The sequence below is a fragment of the Cyclopterus lumpus genome, chromosome 24 (genome assembly GCF_009769545.1).
Source record: "Cyclopterus lumpus isolate fCycLum1 chromosome 24, fCycLum1.pri, whole genome shotgun sequence".
Lineage (NCBI taxonomy): Eukaryota > Metazoa > Chordata > Actinopteri > Perciformes > Cyclopteridae > Cyclopterus > Cyclopterus lumpus.
Genome location: NC_046989.1, coordinates 18,298,099 through 18,320,002, shown reverse-complemented (window position 1 = coordinate 18,320,002; position 21,904 = coordinate 18,298,099). Strand labels below are relative to the sequence as shown.

Below are 21,904 nucleotides of genomic sequence, written 5' to 3'. Positions count from 1 at the left end.
AAAGAAAAATGATATTTGAGAGAACAGCTGACTGGCAGATGCTTACTGTTACTGTACTGCTTACACTTTATTAATTTAATCATTAAAACATTTCATTCAGTTAACACATTATGGATTCCAACAATATAATAATTTAGTCATGTATTGTCTGTAATCATTACTAAAGTGCTGGAAATGTGGACAATAAAAAATACATAACAAAATAAAAAATATGAATTCATTTAATATCTTACCACAGATCACCTAAATACATTGAAATAAAAAGAACAGGTTCTGCACAACTTCAGTCTTTGCCTTTACTTCCTCTGTAAGGTGGTAAGACCCAACATGGTCCTCATCCTGCCAAGTGGTCTCACCGGGCCCCCGCTATGTTGTCAAGCTGGTCCCCGTCCTCGTGGTGAGGTTGGATGTCCTCAAGCTGGACCCTGTCCTCGTAAGGCCGGATGTCCTCAAGCTGGACCCCGTCCTCGTGGTGAGGTTGGATGTCCTCAAGCTGGACCCCGTCCTCGTAGTGAGGCCGGATGTCCTCAAGCTGGACCCCGTCCTCGTGGTGAGGTTGGATGTCCTCAAGCTGGACCCCGTCCTCGTAGTAAGGCCGGATGTCCTCAAGCTGGACCCCGTCCTCGTAGTGAGGCCGGATGTCGGGTTCAGGTTCCTCCTCTGCCAGCTTTGTCACCTTGGTGTCTTTGAGTAACTGTGAGACGAGGCGCTCATAAAACCACTCCAGGTCCTGAGGGTCCTCCGGCCAGGTGAGGTACTCCCTTCTCTGGACAAAAGCTCGGACTGCCTTGTACTTCATCAGCTGGTAGTGAGCCACCTTCAGTTGTATCGGGCATGGAGAGAAGGGTCTTAAGTGAGAGTCAAGAACTTTCTTTTTTAAATGTTTATTTTCAGTAAAAATTGCACAGTACCCGTTTTCTGCACTTTCTGTAACTATGCCAATTTAATATTTGGTTATTCATGAGATCACCCATTAACAATGTTGTTGTGACAGTGGATCACAGGGCGACTGTGGCTCAGTGGTGAGCAGGGTCGTCCTTCAATCAGAGGATCGACGGTTCCGCTAGCGACTAGTCCATGTCGATGTGACCTTGGGGAAGACACTTAACCCCAAATTGCTCCCATAGTGCCTACTGTGTGTGAATGTTAGTCCGTATGCGCAGGTGGAAGCTTAGCCCCTCCCCTCAGTGTATAAATGGGTGTGAATGATGGATGACAAGTAGTGTGAAAGTGCTTTGAGTGGTCGGAAGACTAGAAAAGCGCTCTACAAGTACAGGTCCATGACTACTTGTAGGTTATGGCATGGGTGTGGAGACAATAACTGCAGTATACGCACCTTCCCTACCACCAACATTATCAGCACGTTCGTCAGCTCCTCCAGCATCCGGCCCTGGGCCAAAGTGAATGCCTCCAAGCACCAACCATCTAGAAACAGATGCCACCCAGTTAGTTTCTTTATCCTTCACCTTTGACAGGGTTGAATGGAGTAATGACGTGTGAAATAATTAAACGTTCTCATCGTATGTGGGAGTGGCACTCAATTGGCCATTGACACCAAGCGAACATCTCTTGTTCCGTCACGGCCACTCCGGATGGCAGTTAATGTGAATGGCGTGACGTTTCTCGCCTACCCTTGCGGCCCCCACGGCCATGGCTTGACCAACATTCAAAGAAATGGGAGGACTGGCGGGGTTTTTTGCGCATTGCCTGATTTGGTGGGAATGCAGCTAGCTAAGCTTTTAGAAACTAAGGACTGCGTAAGTCTCCAGGAACAGTTCAATATTTTTAACAAATGCGCTCATTCAATTAGAGTTGAATTAGTTAGATGACAAGAACAATGCCACTCTCATATCTGTTGGTCAAATATGAAGCTACAACTTAGAATAAAGACTGGAAACCGGAGGAAACTGCGAGCCTGGCTCTGTCTAAAGGTTAAAAAATGCCTCTAAAGCACACTAATTATCACACTATATCAATAACATTGTACCTACAGTATAACCGACTTGCTAAATAAAGGTCTAATAAAGCAACAAGTTGTGGTTTAGGAGGTTAAGTGCCAGACTATTTCTTGACAAGGAGGACTTCCTTAAGTCTTTGCTGGCTGGCTGGAAATGTCACATGACTCATAAATCAGTTCAAGAAATAGTCAGCAGCCAGGTGAAAGGTTTAACCACTGGAGGTCAGCAAAAACAAGATTTTCAGGAGGTGTTCAGGAGGTGCAAAAACAAACATATATGAGAACAATATGGAACTTCTTATCTAACTCTCGGCAAGAAAGGACATTTGTGCATCTCAAAATGTCAAACTGTTCCTTGAAAGAAAGGAAAATAAATATATTTTATGGCCAAAGGTTCAGCAGACGGTACTGAAGAACTGTACCTTTAAGAAACTCTTTGGAGACAACGCACACCGTCTTCCTGCTACTCCAGACGGCATCTCTAATGTTTGAAAGGTGATCCTCTCCTGGCAGAAAGTCTCTGGCCTCGAAACAGCAGCGGAAGAGGTTCTCTTCTGAAAACTGTCTGTCCAGCTTCTGAAGCAGAGCGGCCTCCACCCAGCCGTAGTCATTGTCGCTGAAGCAGAGGAAGGCATCGTGCTGCACTTCGTCCACGGGAGGCATCGGCTTTGGGCCCTCGAGAACCCTACCCACGATCTTTTTGTAGACGATGAATATGCGCCCTCGGAGACGGGCGTAGACGATCCCGCTGAGGACCACGACGAGTATGAGGAGAGTGGACAATACGAAGAGAGCAAACTTAAGGTCTCCGACGGCCTTTTCGTCGTCTTCCTCACACGGTTTGACAATCGTAGAGTATTCCAGCAGAGGAAGATTCTGGAGAGCGGCTGGAAACTCACACCTGTACTCCTCAATTGGGCTCAGAAAGGTTACATTCGTTGCGTTCAGCCACTTCACAAAACTCTCCAGGGTGCAATCGCAGTGGAACCGATTCCCAGCCAGGCTGAAGAAGAGCAGAGACCGAAAGGTCGCCGGGTCCGGGGAGGCTAAAAAGTTGTTTGAGAGATCCAGTCTCTTCAGGCCGATCGGAAAGATGTCCGGCTGCAGATAGGTGAAAGCATTGGACGAGAGGTCGATCTCTATGATCGACTCTAGGCCGCGGAAAATCCCTTCTGGGAGAGTCGCAAGTGAGTTGAGGCTTAAATTGAGACCAAGCAGATTCTCTAGATTATCAAACAGGTCGAGGCACTTCCCCTGCTCCCAAATGGCATGCAAGGAACTGTCGTGAAGATCCAGAACCTGCAATGTATTATTACGAGGTACTGTAACTTCTGGACTTCCGCACCACTTGATGAAGTTGCCGCCAAAGAAGAAATTCTTGAGACGATTGAAATTAATTAAAATATCATAAACATCCTCCAAGTTTGTTAATCTGTTGTCGGTCACATCTACGTGGATACAGTTGTTGCCCAATAGATTGATTTTCCAGAGAGATTTCAGTTTATTGTCTCTCAAAAAAAGATAATCTAGGTTTGGTAATGGCGCTGTGGAACCCAGGTTCCGCAGTGAATTTCCTGTCAGATATAATGCTCGTAATTTTGGAAGCCCACTGAATGCTTTGTCTCCCAATGCACCAATGTGGTTGTAAGATAAATCCAACACCCGAAGGTCCGTCAGATTGGTGAATGTGTGAGAGTATATTTCACCCAGAAGGTTGGAAGACAGGTTGAGCATTCGTAAATGTCCCTGAAGACCGTTGAAGGCATTTCTGTTAATCTGATTGATTTTGTTCATGGAAATGTCAACAATGACCGCATCCTTTAGAGGACTTAAAAAAGCCCTCTGCAAAGCAAATATATGACTTTTAGACAAATCAAAAGTAGTAACTGAACTGTTTACTAGGCCTTTAAATGTGCTTTCATCTGGGTCGGGAAGGTTGTCATATGAGAAGCCTTTGCCCATGGGTCCAGAGAATATAAGATGAGCAATTGGAGTACCTTCTATTGCGTTGAAAAATCGCCTTGCTGTGTTCAGGCTGAACCCATTGCTGGATAAGTCAAGGGTTTTAAAAGTCATCCCTCTGAAAGGGTTTCCGCATCTCTCCCAGTCAAAGTCTTTACTATAGCTGATATAGAACTTATTGGATTGCAAGTTCAGGAGTTTGAAGTCTTTCCCCCAGAAACCAACAAGATCATCTTCACACAATTGTTCAATCCGATTCAATGTGAGATTGAGCTGTGTGAACTTTGTAAGTCTCGAAAAGAACAGCCCTGGTCGAACTCTCACTATCTCATTACCAAAGAGGTCGAGCATTTCCAAGGACCAAAGTGGCTGCAGGTAACTGTCTGCTAGTATGGAGTCTGCCAAATTGCAATAATCCAAAAAGAGGTGTTGTACATTTAGCAGTCCTGCGAAAGCCCTCGGCTCCATCTGGAGGCCGATATTGGCACCTAGGACCAACCTTGTCAATCTTCTCTGCCTGAGGAAAGCGTTGTTCCTTATGAAAAGCTGCACGTTCTGCATTCCAAGATCTAACTCTCGCAGCTGATCATAGCTCCTGAGCGAGCTGCTGTTGATCTCCCTGATGTAGTTCATCTGCAGGTAGAGGTGTGTGATGTTTGGAGGCAGAGCCGGAATCCAGTAGTATTCCCGTGAGCCACAATCAGCCAGGAGTCCGTACAAAGTGCATGATGGGTAGCATGTGGTTACCTGCAGGTAGGAAGGTTGCATTATTTCTGCAAATTGAAAAATAACTTACAATTATAAGTTACAGGAATCATCTTAGGGAAATGTACTCATTTGCTTTTTGGTTAAAAATTAAATGAGAAGATTGATTGGTACCATCTGTACAGTAAACATGGAGCTGGAACCAGCAGCCGGTTAGCTTAGCTAAGCATAAAGACTCAAAATAGGCATTGATTAAGTTTTTTAAAATCCATACAAAACATATTATTTAGCGAGCTTTAGAAGGGCTGGTTGGCAGAATTTATTTCTGTCCGGCAAAGACTGACTAGCTGTTTCCCCCAGTTTAAAGTCTTTGTGCTATGCTAAGCTAAGCTAACCGACTGGTGGTGGCAGTTCATACATATGATACAAATATGACAGTGATTTCAATCTTTTCATCTGATTCCCAGCAAGAAAGTGGATAAGCATTTTTTGGAATTTTAATAAGCATATTTCCCAAAAATCTAACTTTTTCTTTATTTATTGTGGGGAAGGAATCTGAATTAAATTGACTATAGATTTTTTTATAATACATTTCTGATTGCTGTTTTCTAACTGTTCAGTTTGAGAAAAACTGAATACAACTTCAATGAGCAAGCAGCAATGTAAATGGTATAGACATACCTGAAGGTAAAATCCGATTAGAACCAACTGATTAGCCAGAGTCCACATGCTGTCTTCGCCCTAGCAAGATGTCCAAAGAGAAAGTCAAATATTAGCAAAGCTTAAAGAATGCCATGTTGTTGCTTTGGCTCAGCAGTGAAAATAGAGCAAAGGTAGGTATGTGATCATTTAGTAAGGTAGAGCAAAGACTGTTTGCTTTGGCCTGATGTTCACGGCCTGATGCAGCTTCATGCCTGATATGAGCTTGAATAACAAAGCTCCAACAGTATTCGAACAGTTGACATGTTTGACTTGAGCAAATAACTGTGTCATATTGTAATGATCATATTGTAATGACCACCTGCCATACTAAATACTATTACATTTCATTTAAATTTGTGATGCTAAAATGAATTTTTAAGTTCAAGATTCACTTCTTCCTCTTGTCACATTCAAAACTAAACATTGGAAGTACATGGACATTAAATAATTTATTCGGTATGTAATGTATCAACGGGGTACTCTGATTTTCCACATGAAGTTCACTTTAGTGCACACTTTCTAAAAGGTCTGGGGAATAAAACCTAGATCAACACTATCAAGTTGCACTGTGGGAAATAAAAATATATCATTTTAAATTGACTAAAAGTAAATATATTGTAACGTTTCGCTACGTTTGTTTATCACACGGAGACTGGTTATTGTCCTTGGAGGCACGCTTTATTGACAGCCGTTCATGAGACACTCACTTGCTACCAGCACCGACACTTTTACAACAACACGGTTCCCGTCACACACACTTAACTCCCTCCTGTCCCCCAGACAGGTCAAACCCCGCCTCCCCTCCGTTCCACCAATCACAGGCACGCACCTTGACCATCATGCCTGCGATTGCTAGAGAGGAGGGGTTGCTGTACAAAGCCCTCTTTACAGGGTCGCTACATTACCCTCCCCTTACAAAGTTCCTTGCCCCCAAGGAACACCCGAACAGGAACATTACCCTGTAACCCTTCTTCACAACGATGGGGGGGGAAAAAAATAACATTTTCCTGTACCCTTTCTCCACAATAATGGAAACAAAATAACATTTTCCAGTAACACTTCTCCACAACAATGGAAACAATCAGAACTCTAATTCTTTTTTTTAATTTTTTTTAAAGAAGATCAGGGTGGACTACCGTCACTTCTAGTGAGACCAGGGCGCATTCTTGCCCTCTCTGGTACTTAAGGTCTCACATTCACCTCTCCTCCCCAGCCCTATCTAACCACAAAGTCTCTCAACCGGCCCGGGGGCCTTCTCTGTCTTTGCGGTCGGGCCGTCTGGTGGGCTGTGTCCACTGGGTCAGTGGGGACGGAGAGGAATGCCTCCGTCTCTGGCGGGCCGCTACTGCCTTGCGGGTCTGCAGCCCAGGGCGCGGGCGCTGTGGGGTTCCTGTGAGTTGGAGACATAGGCACTGCAACCCCCTGCGTCGTCCCAGGAGAGCTGGCTGGGGAGTGAGCCGGGAGGGCATGCTGGGGAGTAGTTCCCCGTACCCCTGATGCCAGTGGAGAAGAGACCCCTCTGTAGGGGGCCAGCCGATCTCTGTGGAGCACCACTCTCCTTCCCTTAGGGGGTAGCTGTACCCTGTACACGACCTCTCCCACTCTCTCCAAAACTCTGCAGGGCCCGGCCCATTGGCTGTCGAGCTTTGGGCACCGGCCCTTCTTACGCACAGGGTTGTAGACCCAAACCAGCTCTCCAGCCTGAAAGTGTTTCCCTTTTTCTCTCACGTCGTAGTTGCGTTTTTGTCTCACGCCTGCACTCAGCTGCTGCTTCCGAGCAAACACATGGGCTGCTTCGAGGCGGTCCTGCAGCCTCCTGGCGTACTCAGGTCCTGGGGGGGTGTCTGGGGGTTCAGGGGGCCGCCCAAAGGCCAGTTGCGCAGGGGTGCGGAGCTCTCTCCCCAGCATCAGCAGCGCGGGCGTACAGGATGAGGTCTCCTGAACTGCAGAGCGACACGCCATGAGGACCAAAGGCAAATGCTTGTCCCAGTCGCGCTGGTTCTGCGACAGGAGGATGGCCAGCTGCTGGCCCATGGTGCGATGGAACCTTTCCACCAACCCGTCACTCTGAGGACGCAGGGGGGAGGTGCGCGTCTTGTGCATGCCCAGGTGTTCGCACATAGAGGCAAACATCCGCGACTCGAAGTTCCTTCCCTGGTCACTGTGTATGGTCTCCGGTACTCCGAACCGGCTGAACATGCCTCCCACCAGGGCCTCCACGATCGTCTCGGCCTCCTGGTCTGGAAGAGCATACGCCTCAGGCCATTTTGTAAAGTAGTCTATGGCGGTGAGTACATACCGGTTTCCTCCGTCTGAGCGCGGAAGTGGACCCACCACATCCACGGCCACCCTTTCCATCGGTGCCCCCACTGGAAACTGCTGCAGTGGAGCGTGAGAGCGACCTGGGGGACCCTTTCGTGCCATACAGGGGTCACAGCGGCGGCAATAGTCTTCCACGTCCCTCCTGCACTGTCCCCAGTAGAAGCCCTGACGGAGACGCCGCAGTGTTTTGGAAACTCCAAAATGCCCAGAGCCGGCGGCTCCATGCATGGCTTCAAGCACCGCATCCCGTAGGTCCTTGGGGACCACCATCTGCCACTTTTCCTCTCCCGTTGCTGGCTCCTTCCATGCCCGCTGAAGTACGCCCTGACTCAGGCGCAGAGACCCAAACTGAGACCACAGACCTTTGGTTGCTTTGGAAAACGCTGCCACCTCTTCCCACGGTGGCCGCCGCTGTGTCTCCAACCACTGTAATGCCGGCTGTAGGTCCGCGTCCTGATCCTGGTGTTGTCTCCACTCTGCCAAGTCCACCGTCTGCAGCTCCCGGCATACTAACTCCTCCACCCGACGAACTGCAGCACAGTCTCCCTCCTCCTCACGCAGTTCCTTCTCGCGAGTCTCTCTCCGCTCGCAGTAGCGGCACCCACCTGCGGCACATGGACGCCGTGAGAGCGCATCGGCATTTGTGTGGCGTGTCCCCGCCCGGTGCTCTACGGTGAAGTCAAAAACCTGCAGCTCCTCCAACCACCTGCCCCTCTGGCTCCTTGAATGTCATGAGCCACTGTAGAGCCGAGTGGTCTGTCCTCACCGTGAAAGTCAAGCCACACAGGTAGTACTTGAAGTGCCTGATTGACAGCACCACTGCCAAGAGCTCTCTGCGGGTGACGCAGTAGCGCCGCTCAGCCTTGTTGAATGCCCGGCTGAAGTAACCCACCACTCGCTCCCCTTCGGGTCTTGACTGGGAAAGTACTCCCCCGACGCCTGACCCGCTAGCGTCTGTGTCCAGCGTGAAAGGCAAGCTAGGGTCTGCTGGGGCAAGCACCGGAGCCTCAATCAGGGAGGACCGAAGGTTGCTGAATGCCATCTGGCATTGCTCCGTCCAGGAAAAGTTGCTGTCCTTCTGCAGCAGCTGGAACAGAGGAGCAGCAGTGCATGCAAACCCTCGTACAAACCTCCTGTAGTACGAGGCCAGGCCCAAAAAACTCTTCAGCTGTTTTTGGTTGGTGGGGGTGGGCCAGTCAGCGACAGCCTGCACCTTTTCTTGCATTGTGCCAATGCCCTCACCGCCAACCCGGTGTCCCAAGAAGGATACCTCTCTTTGCATGAAGTGGCACTTTTCCGGGTGCAGCTTCAGGCCTGCTGCTCTGATTTTTTCCAGCACCAGCCGCAGTGACGCCAGGGCTTGCTCGAATGAGTCACCGTGAACCAGAATGTCGTCCAGGTAAACTAGGCACTGCTGACGGGGAATTCCCTCCAATACCTTGTCCATCAACCTTACAAAGGTGGCAGGGGCATTACAAAGTCCAAAACTGAGGACCTTGAACTGCCACAGCCCCCGTCCGGTGCAAAAAGCAGTCTTGGGCCGGGCCTTCGGGGCGAGAGGTACCTGGTAATATCCACTGCGGAGGTCCAGGGAGGAGAACCAAGAGGACCCTGAGACCAGGTCCAAAGACTCATCAATGCGGGGCAGTGGGTATGAATCCTTCTTGGTTACCCCGTTTACCGGCCTGTAATCAGCGCAGAGTCGCCAGCCGCGTATCTTTTTGGGAACCATGACAACTGCTGCTGCCCAGGGGCTGTCGGAAGGCTCGATGACACCCGCCTGCAGCATGCTTGCGACCGCTTCATCACAAGCTTGTTGGCGAGCCAGTGGGAGGCGGCGTGGGCAGCACTTGATAGGACGCGCGTCCCCTGTGTCAATCTCATGCTGTACTAGATGGGTTTGCCCCACCTCGTCTTCGCTCTTGGCGAAACTGCCTTGGAACTCTAGCAGAAGCTGCCACAGCTGCTCCTGCTGCTGGGGAAGCAGGCCGCCACAGTTCTTGCTCCACACCTCCCTCACCGCAACCAGAGTCCCCTCCTCCTCCTTCTGGCAACCCCCAGGCGGGGGTGGGGTTGCGTAGCTCATGGTGGGGTCAGATGGGGAAGATGCAAGGGGTACCTCAGAGGAGAAAGAGAGGGGGGCTGGGTTGCTGTCTACAGTCTCTACCGTACTTGCTGATGGTGCGGGAGGGACAAGGGGGTGCAGTGGAAGGGTGGGGATCATCGCTATAGCCGGCCCTCCTTGGAAACTCACTGTGCCTTGTTGCAAGTCTAGCTGGCAGCCCGCGGCCCTCAAAAAGTCCAACCCCAGGATACATGGGTCCTGTACTGCAGCTATCCACACCAGGTGACACACTGACACCCCCCCACCGCCACAGTCAGTAGACCCTTGCCTTTCATGGGTGCAAGCTCTCCGGTGACCGTGCGCAGTCGCACGGAGGTGGCGTCGAACTGAATCCAGTCTGGGACCATGTCTGGTCTAACTAGGGTTACTGTTGACCCTGTGTCCACTAGCGCCAAGCAGGGCACTCCTTCCACCGTGACGGGGACATAGCACGAATCTCCTTTACCAGTGCGTCCCACTGCCACAACAGGCTCCAAGTCTGCATTGTCATCTGCTTCTGAGAGACGCGGAGCTTGGCTCCCCCGGATGCGCTGTTGGGTTCCCTCATCTGCTGTCACGGCTTGTGAATATGGGTTTGGAGTTATAGTCGGGGTCCGCATATCCTCCTCTATACGGGCCCCGAGCCGTTTCCCTGCGACCTGCTTGATTTGGGGCAGTCTCTGGCTAAGTGCCCTGGTTGACCGCACCCCCAGCAGACCCTGGGCCCAGGGTGTGGGCGGTGTGTTTGCTGTAGCGACACAGCTCTAATCAGTTCAGTCACTTCAGTCAACCATGCTGGTCTCTCTTCCTCTGATGGCCTCGCCATTGCAGCCCTTACAGCAGGTGATCCCTCTCTTTGTCCGCTTCCAGACGCTACACCCCACACATTCTCTCTCTCCACGGCCATCTCCAAGGCCGCCTGCAATGATTGCGGGTGCTGTAGCTGCACTTGGACACGCAATTCAGTGGGAGAGATTGCTCTGATGAACTGGTCCCGTGCCAACTCGCTCTGTACTCCGGCAGGCATGTGTACATAGGCCCTCCGTGACAAGCTCTCTATGTCATTGGCCAACACCCGAAGCGGCTCCCCCGGTTGTCTGCAGCGGTTATTCAGTTCATTACGGAGGAGCTCAGGCTGTAAACACTGTCCAAACCGCCTCTGAAGGGCTCCCACCAGAGCTTGATAACTACGTCTGTCCTCCGGGCTCAGCAGCAGGAGGCAGGACAACGCATCGTCTGTGAGACACAACGCCAGCTGTAGCGCTTTAGTCTCGGTGGACCATCCCCCGGCATGTGATAACAGTTCAAATTGGGCCAGGAAAGCTTCCCAGGCCGACCTACCGGCGTATTTTGGCGTCTTCACCGTCGGCACAGCAACTGCGTGCTGGGCGCCGCCCTCTGCCATTAGCGCTACATTCCCCGGAGAAACGGCGGGAAAAGACGACGAGGGATTCATACCCGCGTCTCTAGCCATCCTCACCGCAGACTCTCTCAGGCGATTCCTCGCTTCCACTGTAGCTCCCGTGAACCCTCTGGCGACGTCTTCTGACCATCCGCAAGCTCCCTCCTCCTCCATGTCTCTACCTTCTTTTTTCACCTTCGTCCCGCCGACACGATCCATGCTGGAAAGCAGGCTACCCGCTAGCTCCCTACCAAGTTAGGTTAGACCTCCACCGGAATCAGCGATCTTGTCCGTCCGAAGTCACTTCTGACACCAATGTAACGTTTCGCTACGTTTGTTTATCACACGGAGACTGGTTATTGTCCTTGGAGGCACGCTTTATTGACAGCCGTTCATGAGACACTCACTTGCTACCAGCACCGACACTTTTACAACAACACGGTTCCCGTCACACACACTTAACTCCCTCCTGTCCCCCAGACAGGTCAAACCCCGCCTCCCCTCCGTTCCACCAATCACAGGCACGCACCTTGACCATCATGCCTGCGATTGCTAGAGAGGAGGGGTTGCTGTACAAAGCCCTCTTTACAGGGTCGCTACAATATGTAATATATAGCGTAATTATGACCATTCTTTCCAACTTCATGGGACAGTATACATTGGTTAAAAAAACCTTTAATAATTACAACTGAATAACACTGTTAATAAAATGTTACAACCCCCCCCAGCAGACATGTTATATATGTTCTCCCTATTATGTATAGTGAGGCAGTATTAAAATGAACCATGTGTCCTTAATAATAATACTTAACATAATAATACTTAATACTACTAAACTCAATAGGGGGGCGGGTGCTGTGTTTAGGTCCATATGAGAGCTTCTCCTGCATATTAACATCAATAGCGCAATCATTTCACATTCATTCATTCCTCAATACCTGTAGCCTGCAAGCTTTTACAATAAAAGGCATCGAGCTGCTACCTAACTTTTACAGGAGCTATATTTTGGTTTATTAACGTTACCGAACAGGCAGACTGACACGTTTATTGCACAATGTCGCGAGTGTTTGACCCACTCGAGTGTGTTAGACAAACCGACCAAATGAAGCGAGTGTGTGACGCACGATTCGCAGTTTTTAACGTTAATTAAGTGAAAATCTTACCAGTGTCCCTGTGGCGCAAACAAGGAAACTCCTGCGCGCAGAGTGGGTTCCTCTTCCCCGCAGAGTGAGTTCCTCCTCCCCGCAGACCTGCGGCTCCTTTTCTTAATAAATATCTGCAGTGATGCTTGTTAACGCCCCGCTGTCAGAGGCAAATCCAGGGTCAAAACGGAGAAACATGGTGCAATTTCCCAAATGACAAAATAACTTCTTCCTCTTTCAAAGAAAGCGTTCTTCATTGTATGCTACAATACTACCCTACTACTGCTACAATACTACCCTACTACTGCTACAATACTACCCTACTACTGTTACAATACTGGGGTACTACTGCTACAATACTAGGGTACTACTGCTACAATACTACCCTACTACTGCTACAATACTAGGGTACTACTGCTACAATACTAGGGTACTACTGCTACAATACTACCCTACTACTGCTACAATACTACCCTACCACTGCTACAATACTAGGGTACTACTGCTACAATAATATGTGCTGCCAAAGTCCACTTGAGCAGAAGGACCGACAAGATGGTCCAAGGAAAGAGTCCTTCAATCATCAGGGACATAATCGAGTAAGACACAACAACTGATACCAGGGGAGACTCTTAATTCATTGTACCTTGTATACTCTCCATAAAGATATCACTCTATTTTAGAATTCATGTTTATTTCTGCTGTTCACTGTCAACACAGAACACTGGGCGATGGACCGGTTGCCCATTTATGCGGTGTTATCAATAGTAGAAAAAATATTGTGGTGTTTCTAATAGGAATCAGTAACACATTCCTCTTTATTTGTTACTGCAGGGAAGAAGACTCCAGTACAGGAAGAAGACTCCAGTCCAGGAAGAAGACCCCAGCCCAATACTAGGGTACTACTGCTACAATACTAGGGTACTACTGCTACAATACTAGGGTACTACTGCTACAATACTACCCTACTACTGTTACAATACTAGGGTACTACTGCTACAATACTAGGGTACTACTGCTACAATACCAGGGTACTACTGCTACAATACTAGGGTACTACTGCTACAATACTACCCTACTACTGCTACAATACTACCCTACTACGGCTACAGAACTAGGGTACTACTGCTACAATACCAGGGTACTACTGCTACAATACTACCCTACTACTGCTACAATACTAGGGTACTACTGCTACAATACTACCCTACTACTGCTACAATACTAGGGTACTACTGCTACAATACTACCCTACTACTGCTACAATACTAGGGTACTACTGCTACAATACCAGGGTACTACTGCTACAATACTAGGGTACTACTGCTACAATACTAGGGTACTACTGCTACAATACTAGGGTACTACTGCTACAATACTACCCTACTACTGCTACAATACTACCCTACTACGGCTACAGAACTAGGGTACTACTGCTACAATACCAGGGTACTACTGCTACAATACTACCCTACTACTGCTACAATACTAGGGTACTACTGCTACAATACTACCCTACTACTGCTACAATAGTAGGGTACTACTGCTACAATACCAGGGTACTACTGCTACAATACTACCCTACTACTGCTACAATACTAGGGTACTACTGCTACAATACTACCCTACTACTGCTACAATACTACCCTAATACTGCTACAATACTAGGGTACTACTGCTACAATACTACCCTAATACTGCTACAATACTAGGGTACTACTGCTACAATACTAGGGTACTACTGCTACAATACTACCCTACTACTGCTACAATACTAGGGTACTACTGCTACAATACCAGGGTACTACTGCTACAATACTACCCTACTACTGCTACAATACTAGGGTACTACTGCTACAATACTACCCTACTACTTCTACAATACTAGGGTACTACTGCTACAATACTACCCTAATACTGCTACAATACTAGGGTACTACTGCTACAATACCAGGGTACTACTGCTACAATACTACCCTACTACTGCTACAATACTAGGGTACTACTGCTACAATACTACCCTACTACTGCTACAATACTAGGGTACTACTGCTACAATACTACCCTACTACTGCTACAATACTAGGGTACTACTGCTACAATACTTGGGTACTACTCCTACAATACTAGGGTACTACTGCTACAATACTAGGGTACTACTGCTACAATACTACCCTACTACTGCTACAATACTAGGGTACTACTGCTGTAATACTAGGGTACTACTGCTACAATACTAGGGTACTACTGCTACAATACTACCCTACTACTGCTACAATACTAGGGTACTACTGCTACAATACTACCCTACTACTGCTACAATACTAGGGTACTACTGCTACAATACCAGGGTACTACTGCTACAATACTAGGGTACTACTGCTACAATACTACCCTACTACTTCTACAATACTTGGATACTACTGCTACAATACTACCCTACTACTGCTACAATACTAGGGTACTACTGCTACAATACTACCCTACCACTGCTACAATACTACCCTACTACTGCTACAATAGTAGGGTACTACTGCTACATAACTACCCTACTACTGCTACAATACTACAATACCAGGGTACTACTGCTACAATACTACCCTACTACTGCTACAATACTACCCTACCACTGCTACAATACTAGGGTACTACTGCTACAATACTACCCTACTACTGCTACAATACTACCCTACTATTGCTACAATACTACCCTACTACTGCTACAATACTACCCTGCCACTGCTACAATACTACTCTACCACTGCTACAATACTAGGCTACTACTGATACAATACTACCCTACTACTGCTACAATACTACCCTACTATTGCTACAATACTACCCCACCACTGCTACAATACTAGGCTACTACTGCTACAATACTACCCTGCCACTGCTACAATACTACCCTACCAATTCTACAATACTACCCTACTACTGCTACAATACTACCCTACCACTGCTACAATACTAGGGTACTACTGCTACAATAATATGTGCTGCCAAAGTCCACTTGAGCAGAAGGACCGACAAGATGGTCCAAGGAAAGAGTCCTTCAATCATCAGGGACATAATCGAGTAAGACACAACAACTGATACCAGGGGAGACTCTTAATTCATTGTACCTTGTATACTCTCCATAAAGATATCACTCTATTTTAGAATTCATGTTTATTTCTGCTGTTCACTGTCAACACAGAACACTGGGCGGTGGGCCGGTTGCCCATTTATGCGGTGTTATCAATAGTAGAAAAAATATTGTGGTGTTTCTAATAGGAATCAGTAACACATTCCTCTTTATTTGTTACTGCAGGGAAGAAGACTCCAGTACAGGAAGAAGACTCCAGTCCAGGAAGAAGACCCCAGCCCAGGAAGAAGACTCCAGTCCAGAAAATAGACTCCACTCCAGGAAGAATACCCCAGCCCAGGAAGAAGACTCCAGTCCAAAGAAGAAGACTCCAGTCCAGAAAGAAGACTCCAGTCCAGGAAGAAGACTCTAGTTCAGAAAGAAGACTCCAGTCCAGGAAGAAGACCCCAGTCTAGAAAGAAGGCTCCAGTCCAGGAAGAAGACTCCAGTCCAGAAAGAAGACTCCAGTCCAGAAAGAACACACCAGTCCAGAAAGAAGACTCCAGTCCAGAATGAAGACACCAGTCCAGGAAGAAGAATTTTTAGGGAAAGACTCCAGCAGTTCAAATCATTTTTCTTTTCTTTGTTTGTATACTTTTACTCTTTCACCCAGATATTTTAGTTGCTTCCAGTTCTGGAATTTCCAGTATAGTCAAATCTGGTCCAGAAAGAAGACTCTAGGTCCGAAAGAAGACTCTAGTCCAGAAAGAATACTCCAGTCCAGGAAGAAGACTCCAGTGCAAAGAAGAAGACTCCAGTCCAGAAAGAAGACTCCAGTCCAGGAAGAAGACCCCAGTCCAGGAAATAGACTCCAGTGGAAAGAAGAAGGCTCCAGTCCAGAAAGAAGACTCCAGTCCAGGAAAAAGACTCCAGTGCAAAGAAGAAGACTCCAGTCCAGAAAGAAGACTCCAGTCCAAGAAGAAGACTCCAGTCCAGAAAGAAGACTCCAGTCCAAGAAGAAGACTCCAGTCCAGGAAGAAGACCCCAGTCCAGGAAAAAGACTCCAGTGGAAAGAAGAAGGCTCCAGTCCAGGAAGAAGATTCCAGTCCAGGAAGAAAAATCCAGTCTAGAAAGAAGACTCCAGTCCAGGAAGAAGACTCTAGTTCAGAAAGAAGACTCCAGTCCAGGAAAAAGACTCCAGTGGAAAGAAGAAGGCTCCAGTCCAGAAAGAAGACTCTAGTTCAGAAAGAAGACTCTAGTCCAGGAAGAAGACCCCAGTCCAGGAAAAAGACTCCAGTGGAAAGAAGAAGGCTCTAGTCCAGGAAGAAGATTCCAGTCCAGGAAGAAAAATCCAGTCTAGAAAGAAGACTCTAGTTCAGAAAGAAGACTCTAGTCCAGGAAGAAGACCCCAGTCCAGGAAAAAGACTCCAGTGGAAAGAAGAAGGCTCCAGTCCAGGAAGAAGATTCCAGTCCAGGAAGAAAAATCCAGTCTAGAAAGAAGACTCCAGTCCAGGAAGAAGACTCTAGTTCAGAAAGAAGACTCCAGTCCAGGAAAAAGACTCCAGTGGAAAGAAGAAGGCTCCAGTCCAGAAAGAAGACTCTAGTTCAGAAAGAAGACTCTAGTTCAGAAAGAAGACTCCAGTCCAGGAAGAAGACTCTAGTCCAGAAAGAAGACCCCAGCCCAGGAAAAAGACTCCAGTCCAGAAAGAAGACTCCAGTCCAGGAAGAAAACTCCAGTCCAGGAAGAAGACTCCAGTTCAGAAATAAGACTCCAGTCCAGGAAGAAAACTCCATACCAGAAAGAAGACTCCAGTCCAGGAAGAAGACTCCAGTCCAAAGAAGAAGACTCCAGTCCAGAAAGAAGACTCCAGTCCAGGAAGATTACTACAGTCCAGGAAGAAGATTCCAGTCCAGAAAGAAGACTCCAGTCCAGAAAGAAGACTACAGTCCAAAGAAGAAGACTTCAGCCCAGGAAAAAGACTCTAGTTCAGAAAGAAGACCCCAGTCCAGGAAAAAGACTCCAGTGCAAAGAAGAAGGCTCCAGTCCAGAAAGAAGACTCCAGTCCAGGAAAAAGACTCCAGTCCAGAAAGAAGACTCCACTCCAGAAAAAAGACTCCAGTCCAGGAAGAAGACTCCAGTCCAGAAAGAAGACTCCAGTCCAGGATGAAAACTCCAGTCCAGGAAGAAGACTCCAGTCCAGGAAGAAGACTCCAGTCTAGAAGGAAGACTACAGTCCAGAAAGAAGACTCCAGTCCAGGAAGAAAACTCCAGTCCAGGAAAAAGACTCCAGTCCAGGAAGAAGACTCCAGTCCAGGAAGAAAACTCCAATTCAGAAAGAAAACTCCAGTCCAGGAAGAAGACTCCAGTCCAGGAAGAAAAATCCAGTCTAGAAGGAAGACTACAGTCCAGAAAGAAGACTCCAGTCCAGGAAGAAAACTCCAGTCCAGGAAAAAGACTCCATTCCAGGAAGAAAACTCCAATTCAGAAAGAAGACTCCAGTCCAGGAAGAAGACTCCAGTCCAGAAAGAAGACTCCAGTCCAGGATGAAAACTCCAGTCCAGGAAGAAGACTCCAGTCCAGGAAGAAAAATCCAGTCTAGAAGGAAGACTACAGTCCAGAAAGAAAACTCCAGTCCAGGAAGAAAAATCCAGTCTAGAAGGAAGACTACAGTCCAGAAAGAAGACTCCAGTCCAGGAAGAAAACTCCAGTCCAGGAAAAAGACTCCAGTCCAGGAAGAAGACTCCAGTCCAGGAAGAAAACTCCAATTCAGAAAGAAGACTCCAGTCCAGGAAAAAGACTCCAGTGGAAAGAAGAAGGCTCCAGTCCAGAAAGAAGACTCCAGTCCAGGAAGAAGACTTTAGGTCAGAAAGAAGACTCTAGTCCAGAAAGAAGACTCCAGTCCAGGAAGAAGACTCCAGTGCAAAGAAGAAGACTCCAGTCCAGAAAGAAGACTCCAGTCCAGGAAGAAGACCCCAGGAAAAAGACTCCAGTGGAAAGAAGAAGGCTCCAGTCCAGGAAGAAGACTCCAGTCCAGGAAAAAGACTCCAGTGCAAAGAAGAAGGCTCCAGTCCAGAAAGAAGACTCCAGTCCAGGAAAAAGACTCCAGTGCAAAGAAGAAGAATCCAGTCCAGAAAGAAGACTCCAGTACAAGAAGAAGACTCCAGTCCAGAAAGAAGACTCCAGTCCAAGAAGAAGACTCCAGTCCAGAAAGAAGACTCCAGTCCAGGAAAAAGACTCCAGTGCAAAGAAGAAGAATCCAGTCCAGAAAGAAGACTCCAGTACAAGAAGAAGGCTCCAGTCCAGAAAGAAGACTCCAGTCCAGGAAGAAGACTTTAGGTCAGAAAGAAGACTCTAGTCCAGAAAGAAGACTCCAGTCCAGGAAGAAGACTCCAGTGCAAAGAAGAAGACTCCAGTCCAGAAAGAAGACTCCAGTCCAGGAAGAAGACCCCAGGAAAAAGACTCCAGTGGAAAGAAGAAGGCTCCAGTCCAGGAAGAAGACTCCAGTCCAGGAAAAAGACTCCAGTGCAAAGAAGAAGGCTCCAGTCCAGAAAGAAGACTCCAGTCCAGGAAAAAGACTCCAGTGCAAAGAAGAAGAATCCAGTCCAGAAAGAAGACTCCAGTACAAGAAGAAGACTCCAGTCCAGAAAGAAGACTCCAGTCCAAGAAGAAGACTCCAGTCCAGGAAGAAGACCCCAGTCCAGGAAAAAGACTCCAGTGGAAAGAAGAAGGCTCCAGTCCAGGAAGAAGATTCCAGTCCAGGAAGAAAATTCCAGTCTAGAAAGAAGACTCCAGTCCAGGAAGAAGACTCTAGTTCAGAAAGAAGACTCCAGTCCAGGAAGAAGACTCCAGTGAAAAGAAGAAGGCTCCAGTCCAGAAAGAAGACTCTAATTCAGAAAGAAGACTCTAGTTCAGAAAGAAGACTCCAGTCCAGGAAGAAGACTCTAGTCCAGAAAGAAGACCCCAGTCCAGGAAAAAGACTCCAGTCCAGAAAGAAGACTCCAGTCCAGGAAGAAAACTCCAGTCCAGGAAGAAGACTCCAGTCCAGAAATAAGACTCCAGTCCAGGAAGAAAACTCCATACCAGAAAGAAGACTCCAGTCCAGGAAGAAGACTCCAGTCCAAAGAAGAAGACTCCAGTCCAGAAAGAAGACTCCAGTCCAGGAAGAATACTCCAGTCCAGGAAGAAGATTCCAGTCCAGAAAGAAGACTCCAGTCCAGAAAGAAGACTACAGTCCAAAGAAGATGACTCCAGCCCAGGAAAAAGACTCCAGTCCAGAAAGAAGACTCCAGTCCAGGAAGAAAACTCCAGTCCAGGAAGAAGACTCCAGTCCAGAAATAAGACTCCAGTGCAGGAAGAAAACTCCATACCAGAAAGAAGACTCCAGTCCAGGAAGAAGACTCCAGTCCAAAGAAGAAGACTCCAGTCCAGAAAGAAGACTCCAGTCCAGGAAGAATACTCCAGTCCAGGAAGAAGATTCCAGTCCAGAAAGAAGACTCCATTCCAGAAAGAAGACTACAGTCCAAAGAAGATGACTCCAGCCCAGGAAAAATACTCTAGTTCAGAAAGAAGACCCCAGTCCAGGAAAAAGACTCCAGTGCAGGAAGAAAACTCCATACCAGAAAGAAGACTCCAGTCCAGGAAGAAGACTCCAGTCCAAAGAAGAAGACTCCAGTCCAGAAAGAAGACTCCAGTCCAGGAAGAATACTCCAGTCCAGGAAGAAGATTCCAGTCCAGAAAGAAGACTCCATTCCAGAAAGAAGACTACAGTCCAAAGAAGATGACTCCAGCCCAGGAAAAATACTCTAGTTCAGAAAGAAGACCCCAGTCCAAAGAAGATGACTCCAGCCCAGGAAAAATACTCTAGTTCAGAAAGAAGACCCCAGTCCAGGAAAAAGACTCCAGTGCAAAGAAGAAGACTCCAGTCCAGAAAGAAGACTCCACTCCAGAAAAAAGACTCCAGTCCAGGAAGAAGACTCCAGTCCAGAAAGAAGACTCCAGTCTAGAAGGAAGACTACAGTCCAGAAAGAAGACTCCAGTCCAGGAAGAACACTCCAGTCCAGGAAAAAGACTCCAGTCCAGGAAGAAGACTCCAGTCCAGGAAGAAAACTCCAGTCCAGAAAGAAGACTCCAGTCAAGTCCAGAAAGAAGACCCCAGCCCAGGAAGAAAACTTCAGTCCAGAAAGAAGACTCCAGTCCAGAAAGAAGACCCCAGCCCAGGAAGAAGACTCCAGTCCAGGAAGAAGACTCTTGTTCAGAAAGAAGACTCTAGTCCAGAGAGAAGACTCCAGTCCAGGAAAAAGACTCCAGTGCAAAGAAGAAGACTCCAGTCCAGAAAGAAGACTCCAGTCCAGGAAGAAGACTCCAGTCCAGGAAGAAGACTCCAGTCCAGAAAGAAGACTTCAGCCCAGGAAGAAGACTCCAGTCCAGAAAGAAGACTTCAGTCCAGGAAGAAGACTCCAGTCCAGGAAGAAGACTCCAGTCCAGAAAGAAGACTCCAGTCCAGAAAGAAGACTTCAGCCCAGGAAGAAGACTCCAGTCCAGAAAGAAGACTTCAGTCCAGGAAGAAGACTCCAGTCCAGGAAGAAGACTCCAGTCCAAAGAAGAAGACTCCAGTCCAGAAAGAAGACTCCAGTCCAGGAAGAATACTCCAGTCCAGGAAGAAGATTCCAGTCCAGAAAGAAGACTCCATTCCAGAAAGAAGACTACAGTCCAAAGAAGATGACTCCAGCCCAGGAAAAATACTCTAGTTCAGAAAGAAGACCCCAGTCCAGGAAAAAGACTCCAGTGCAGGAAGAAGACTCCAGTCCAAAGAAGAAGACTCCAGTCCAGAAAGAAGACTCCAGTCCAGGAAGAATACTCCAGTCCAGGAAGAAGATTCCAGTCCAGAAAGAAGACTCCATTCCAGAAAGAAGACTACAGTCCAAAGAAGATGACTCCAGCCCAGGAAAAATACTCTAGTTCAGAAAGAAGACCCCAGTCCAAAGAAGATGACTCCAGCCCAGGAAAAATACTCTAGTTCAGAAAGAAGACCCCAGTCCAGGAAAAAGACTCCAGTGCAAAGAAGAAGGCTCCAGTCCAGAAAGAAGACTCCAGTCCAGGAAAAAGACTCCAGTCCAGAAAGAAGACTCCACTCCAGAAAAAAGACTCCAGTCCAGGAAGAAGACTCCAGTCCAGAAAGAAGACTCCAGTCTAGAAGGAAGACTACAGTCCAGAAAGAAGACTCCAGTCCAGGAAGAACACTCCAGTCCAGGAAAAAGACTCCAGTCCAGGAAGAAGACTCCAGTCCAGGAAGAAAACTCCAGTCCAGAAAGAAGACTCCAGTCAAGTCCAGAAAGAAGACCCCAGCCCAGGAAGAAAACTTCAGTCCAGAAAGAAGACTCCAGTCCAGAAAGAAGACCCCAGCCCAGGAAGAAGACTCCAGTCCAGGATGAAGACTCTTGTTCAGAATGAAGACTCTAGTCCAGAGAGAAGACTCCAGTCAAGGAAAAAGACTCCAGTGCAAAGAAGAAGACTCCAGTCCAGAAAGAAGACTCCAGTCCA

General features: G+C 47.7%; 1 protein-coding gene across 1 annotated transcript; it reads right to left on the bottom strand.

Annotated features, from left to right (window-relative positions):
• Window positions 1-38: 38 nt before the first annotated feature.
• Window positions 39-12,448, bottom strand: LOC117727225 (toll-like receptor 5). Its single transcript, XM_034527382.1, has 5 exons — window positions 12,318-12,448; window positions 5,306-5,365; window positions 2,380-4,666; window positions 1,337-1,425; window positions 39-817 (listed from the first exon to the last, which is right to left on the bottom strand). Exons 2-5 carry the CDS (start codon window positions 5,351-5,353, stop codon window positions 353-355), a joined length of 2,889 nt encoding a protein of 962 aa, XP_034383273.1. The 5' UTR covers window positions 5,354-5,365; window positions 12,318-12,448; the 3' UTR covers window positions 39-352.
• Between the last annotated feature and the right edge of the window lie 9,456 nt (window positions 12,449-21,904).